General features: G+C 38.8%; 1 protein-coding gene across 2 annotated transcripts in view; it reads left to right on the forward strand.

Annotated features, from left to right (window-relative positions):
* Window positions 1–3,406: 3,406 nt before the first annotated feature.
* ppih (peptidylprolyl isomerase H (cyclophilin H)) overlaps window positions 3,407–6,678 on the forward strand; it is a 40,579-nt gene continuing 37,307 nt past the window's right edge. The window contains exon 1 of one of the 2 annotated variants that reach the window (XM_022670719.2): window positions 3,407–3,517. Coding sequence is in view for 1 of the 2 variants with exons in the window: in XM_007247954.4 (XP_007248016.2) it covers window positions 3,893–3,958 (66 nt within the window). In the remaining variant the exon portion in view is untranslated. Of the gene's footprint in view, window positions 3,518–3,775; window positions 3,959–6,678 lie in introns of those variants that run through there. The other variant, XM_007247954.4, reaches the window with a different exon arrangement.

Genomic DNA, 6,678 nt, shown 5'->3' on the forward strand with positions numbered 1-6,678 from the left:
TCACCTGCTGTTGTGCAAATGGAATAGACAACAGGTGGAAATTATTGGCAATTAGCAAGACACACTCAATAAAGGAGTGGTTCTGCAGGTGGGGACCACAGACCACGTCTCAGAACCTATGCTGTCTGGCTGATGTTTTGGTCAGTTTTGAATGTTGGTGGTTCTTTCACACTCGTGGTAGCATGAGACGGACTCTACAACCCCCAGAAGTGGCTCAGGTAGTGCAGCTCATCCAGGATGGCACATCAATGCGAGCTGTGGCAAGAAGGTTTGCTGTGTCTGTCAGCGTAGTGTCTAGAGGCTGGAGGCGCTACCAGGAGACAACAACCGAGCAGCAGGACCGCTACCTCCGCCTTTGTGCAAGAAGGAACAGGAGGAGCACTGCCAGAGCCCTGCAAAATGACCTCCAGCAGGCCACAAATGTGCATGTGTCTGCACAAACGGTTAGAAACCGACTCCATGAGGATGGTATGAGGGCCCGACGTCCACAGATGGGGGTTGTGCTCACAGCCCAACACCGTGCAGGACGCTTGGCATTTGCCAGAGAACACCAGGATTGGCAAATTCACCACTGGCGCCTTGTGCTCTTCACAGATGAAAGCAGGTTCATACTGAGCACATGACAGACGTGACAGAGTCTGGAGACGCCGTGGAGAGCGGTCTGCTGCCTGCAACATCCTTCAGCATGACCGGTTTGGCAGTGGGTCAGTAATGGTGTGGGGTGGCATTTCTTTGGAGGGCCGCACAGCCCTCCATGTGCTCACCAGAGGTAGCCTGACTGCCATTAGGTACCGAGATGAGATCCTCAGACCCCTTGTGAGACCATATGCTGGTGCGGTTGGCCCTGGGTTCCTCCTAATGCAGGACAATGCTAGACCTCATGTGGCTGGAGTGTGTCAGCAGTTCCTGCAAGATGAAGGCATTGAAGCTATGGACTGGCCCGCCCGTTCCCCAGACCTGAATCCGATTGAGCACATCTGGGACATCATGTCTCGCTCCATCCACCAACGTCACGTTGCACCACAGACTGTCCAGAAGTTGGCGGATGCTTTAGTCCAGGTCTGGGAGGAGATCCCTCAGGAGACCATCCGCCACCTCATCAGGAGCATGCCCAGGCGTTGTAGGGAGGTCATACAGGCACGTGTAGGCCACACACAATACTGAGCCTCATTTTGACTTGTTTTAAGGACATTACATTAAAGTTGGATCAGCCTGTAGTGTGTTTTTTCACTTTAATTTTGTGTGTGGCTCCAAATCCAGGCCTCCATTGGTTAATACATTTTATTTCCATTGATGATTTTTGTGTGATTTTGTTGTCAGCACATTCAACTTTGTACAGAACAAAGTATTCAATGAGAATATTTCATTAATTCAGATCTAGGATGTGTTATTTGAGTGTTCCCTTTATTTTTTTGAGCAGTGTAGTAAGTTGTTTCTTATTTTCTTAAATTAGAACCCTCTCAGGTTTTATTTGAAGGTAAGGAAAATATGTTGTATGTTTTTGTATGAAGAAAACTCATGGAATCAATGCCAATTACATTAAAGGGAACATTGTTTTTAAATTGATAAAATGATTAAATACGTTCGGTAAAAACTGAATGGTAAATTATGGGACCTATGCATTAACCCAGAAAAGCTCATGTGACTTATGTATCACAGACCCTTTAAAAGCTGTTCAGTATCTTACAGCAGTCTGTCTATTACTTTAACTTATGAAGTCCGTAAGTGACACAAAGTGGCTTGCAAAAGTATTCATACCCCTTTAACATTTTCTCATTTTGTCACCTTACAACCACAACCCTACATTTATTTTATTGGTTTTAAGTGATGGACCAACACAAAGTAGCACATAATTGTAAAGTCAATAAAAAATTACATTTTAATCAAATAATCTTGTTTGATGTGCAAAAGTATTCAGCCCCCCTATATTAACACTTAGTAGAGCAACCTTTCGCTGCAATTACAGCTGCACATCTTTTGAGGTATGTCTATCAGTTTTGTGCATCTAGAGACTTAGCTCAAGCTTAGTCAGGTTGGATGGAGAGCGTCGATGAACAGTAATAAACATCTCGTCACAGAAGCTCAATAGGATTTAGGTCGGGACTTTGACTGGGCCATTCTAACATATTAATATTCATTGATCTAAATCATTTCACTGTAGCTCTGGCTGAATGTTTAGGGTCACTGTCTTGCTGGAAGGTGAATCTTCTTTCCAGTCTCAAGTCTTTTGCCTCCAACAGGTTTTCTTTTTCAGGATTGCCCTGTGTTGAGCTCCATCCATCTTCCCATCAACTCTCACCAGCTTCCTTGTTCCTGCTAACAGAAGCATCCCCACATCGTGATGATGCCACCACCATGTTTAACAGTGGGGATGGTGTCAGGGCAAAGAGCAGTGTTACTTTTCTGTTACACATAGCGCTTTGCTTTTAGGCTTGTGGCAAACTTCTTATGTTTTTCTTTCAACTATGGTTTTCTTCTTGCCACTCTTTCATAAAGGCAAGATTTGTAGAGCCCCCAACTAAAAGTTGTCCTGTGGACCTGAACTGTGGATTTTTGCAGCTCCTCCACAGTGACCATGGATCTTTTAGCTGCGTCTTTGACTAGTGCTCCCCTTGCTTGATCTGTCAATTTGGGTGGACAGCCATGTCTTTGGTAGGTTTGCAGTTGTAAAATACTTTATTCCATATTTTGATGATGGATTAAACAGTGGTCCTTAGGATGCTCAAAGTAGGAGATATGTTTTTATAATCTAACTCTGCTTTAAATGTCTTCACAATTTTATCTCTGATCTGTATATTGAGTTCCATGGAGTAAAGGGGGCTGAATCCTTTTGCACATCACACTTTTCAGATTTTTATTTGACAAAATTTTGAGTGAATCATTTTTCATTCCACTTCACAATTACGTGCTACTTTGTGTTAATCTATCACCTAAAATCTTAATAAAATATGTTTGTGTGTGGTTGCAAGGTGACAAAATGTACGCCCCATAGATGACATTATTTCTGGAATAAAATGTTAAAAAAAAAATTATGACACTTATGTCATTCACATTACATCATGATTTTAACTTTACAATATTTACAGTCATCTGCCCACAATAAAAAACAAAACTATGAGCAGCTCACTAAATTTATCTGATTCAATTTTGATTGATTTGATTGGTATCAGTTTTAGATTATTATTATTATTTAGAAATTGATATGGGTAACAGGAACTATTATGTAGCTCTGGGGACTTTCCCTGTTATTTAAATAAAGTTTTAGATAAAATTTTTAGTCCTTTCACACTTTAATTCATTAATTTCTGTTGCCACATTTTTTAGTTGGTGGAAGATAATTGGTTCATTTACTTGTCAGACAACAGCCTGAGTAGTGGGAGGGGCTAGGAGTAGGAGCAGAGAGAAAGGAAGAGATTCATGGGGCACAGCTGCTAGACTCCTGCTCAAAACATGTCCAAAATGTGTCCAAAGGGACAGTTAAACCACCTGAGTGACACTTTAAAGCATCTTTCATGAGGTAAATTATGTTTCTGTGCACACACTTTTAGGTTAAATTGTAGGTAAAATTAGGAGTTAAACTATTTGTAGAAAATACACCAGAATGCAGGAAAGGGCTTCTAATTATTAAAAGGAAAATCTCTCCCCCCACGTTTAAAGTAAAAATAAAAACATGTACTGGTCATTTCTGCTTTAAATTGGGGAAAATATTAAATATACCAGCTAGTCTTGAGGCGTTACGAAAATGGTTTTCGGTTTGTCCCTCGTGGAGCCTCGTAGAAATGTCCAGTCGCGCTTGCCGTAGCGGAGCAGTTTGAAACGGGTTCCTGTGTTAGCGTGAAGGAGAGTGAAGTTTCTGTTCTGAAGTTTTTTTAACCTGCAGTTTTACTCCAGAATGAACGTTCAGCCCTCAAACCCCAACAACCCCATCGTCTTCTTCGACGTGACGATCGGAGGGCAGGTCAGTGACTCCAGCAGCCGCCCTGAGCGCGCGAACAGCGCTGCTGCTGCTACTGCTCGAGCTGTGTGAACAGTGTGTGGACAGACTGTGTGTGTGATGTAGTTGGTGCTGTAAAACGTGGTCAGATATCTGAATGGCTTTAAAAACTGAAATGAAAAGTATTAGCTGCTGTATTCAGAGTTCACATTACAAGCCACGTTGCTCAAATCCGATTCTTGCTCAGTTCAGATTCGGTGACGGTTCACATTCACAAATATAAGTGACCTGTATCTGTGCGTAATGTGAATGAATCTGTACATTGATTTGAGAAAAACGTAAACGTCGCCTTCTTCACCACCAACAAAAAACGTCATATTTGAGAGACGACTCGTAGCTTTATAAAGGTGAAATGGATGCGTTTGTCCGCAGCGCATATGTGGAGCATCTTTTGCTGGACCGTTCACATTCTTATTGCATGTCCGTGGATCGGATACGTATCCGATTTAGGATCATATATAAAATTGACTTAAATTTAATTAAAAAAAGGAAATTGGCACGTTCACACAGCTATAAAAACACTATATTTGAGTCACTTCAGTTCAGTTTTAATGTAAACGTAGCCTTATAGGAGTTCCATAGAATCACCAGCGCAAACAATGTGAATCGTTTAATATGGTCAATAAACTGGTCTTTATTTAGACTAGACTTACCTGTTCTAATACTAGAATCGTAGAGACAGTGGCTAACTTATTTATTATAATTATTAATTATATTATTATTATTATTATTATTTCATTATATTTACATTTATTTTATTTTCGATTTTTATTTAAATGACAGTTTGAATCAGTAAAAGGGAAAACAAACTCACAGTACACAAAAATACAAGGAGCAAAATTAAATATTTTTTCATGTACAAATATACCTTTAGTCTTTTTGTTAGGTCAAGGTATAAATACATGTATAAATTATTATTACTAAATAAAAAGGTCTGAGGTTTTCCATTTACAGATGAGAATGATATGTACCCAAAATTATAATGACATTAATTCTTATTCTAGTCGTATCTTAGTGTTTTCTGGTCCGCCTGCTCTCTGTAGCACATACTATCTTTCACCTGTAGATGGCGCTGTTGCGACAGTTTCAGTTGTTAATCTGAATGCATTTAAATAGGTTTGTTGACCCATTCACTCCATTATAAACTGTTTTATAAATAGATATATCAATACAATTTTAAAAATGAAGGCTGAAAAAAAAAAAATGTTAAAAATAATTACACAGCAATAAAGGGCAACATTCACTGAACCTCTTAACAAATATACAGTTAGGGCCATAAATATTTAAACAGTGACAAAATGCTCTTAATTTTGTTTCTGCATGCCACCACACTGGATTTGAACATCTGAACTGTAATTAAACTTAATTGAATTTCAGATTAAATTCAGGGGGTTAAACAAAAATATAAATATAATTTATGAACTTTACCATTAATAAAATGTAAGTTTTTTATCTTTTGTTGAGAAACATTTTCAAGCAATGACTGCCTGAACTCTGGAACCCATGAACATCACCACACACTGGGTATTTATCCTTTATGATGCTTTGCCAGGCCTTGTCCTGCAGCTGTCTTCATTTCTAGGCATCTCTTCCTTTAGCTGTCATGATAATTATCGTACATTATCATATATTTTCCTCAACAGTGCAGTTCTAATCATAAATGTGCCTCACCAGTGCGAGTCTAATCACATATTTACCTCAACTGTGAATTCAACTTAAACTAAGCATAGGTGGTGCGAAATGCTTTGTTTAATTTCATTTGTGAGTAGAGCATATAATGAACTTGAACCTGCAGTTTGTTTGCTCACTGCATTGTAAATAGCAGGTCTCTTATCAGCCCGGGGGAGGTTTTGGTGGTGTTTGGGTGTGCCGCTGCTGCTGCAAAAATCCTAAAGTAAAGAAGAAATGCTGCACCCCCATATTTAACTTACTTAAATTTGTTATATGGAAAACAAAGTAGTTTTTTTTTCTTCCTTTTTTGACCAGATCAATTAGTTTACCCAACGTTTTTTGCATCTCTTGTTATTTCCTTGTTTAAATTATTTCAGCTTACAATCACTACAGAAACTGTGGAATGGGGGGCCTGCAGGGCAGAGAAATTTCAGAGTATTCATCCCTCTGCTAGACCTGTTGAGCAGGAAATTTGGGGATGGGTTCATGAGGATGTCTCTGTTTACATCTGTAGTCAGTGTCTGTTTGATGTTCATATAACTTTTAAATACACAGTACTAGTTCCAGTATTCAAAAAACACCCCAAACTCTTACATGCTTTATAAATAAAGCATTAAAAAGTATTGGAACACCATCTTATTTAATGTTTTTTCCAAAATCCAAAAGAGAGTTTATCCTGCTTTTTCTGAAGCAACTGGCTCTTTTGTCCAGAGACGGCCTTTTACTCGATTTTTATTTTTACAATTAAGGCTTTGATTGCATTCAGTGGTAGTGAAGTCAGAATGTTGGATGATCAAAAGCACACTTAAAAACGTGTAGGCTTTTATTATATTAATATAATTGTATTATATTTATTATATCCCATTCACCTATATTGGCAAATTACTGTGTGTATGTATACAAACATAAATCAGATAAAAATTCAGTCTGTATCACTAGATCCTTATTTTTAGGTCATTCCTACACTTGTATATTAAAAACCTAATAGCATAGTAGTGCATTTATACCCTTTT

This window comes from Astyanax mexicanus, chromosome 12, assembly GCF_023375975.1.
Source record: "Astyanax mexicanus isolate ESR-SI-001 chromosome 12, AstMex3_surface, whole genome shotgun sequence".
NCBI classification, from domain to species: domain Eukaryota; kingdom Metazoa; phylum Chordata; class Actinopteri; order Characiformes; family Acestrorhamphidae; genus Astyanax; species Astyanax mexicanus.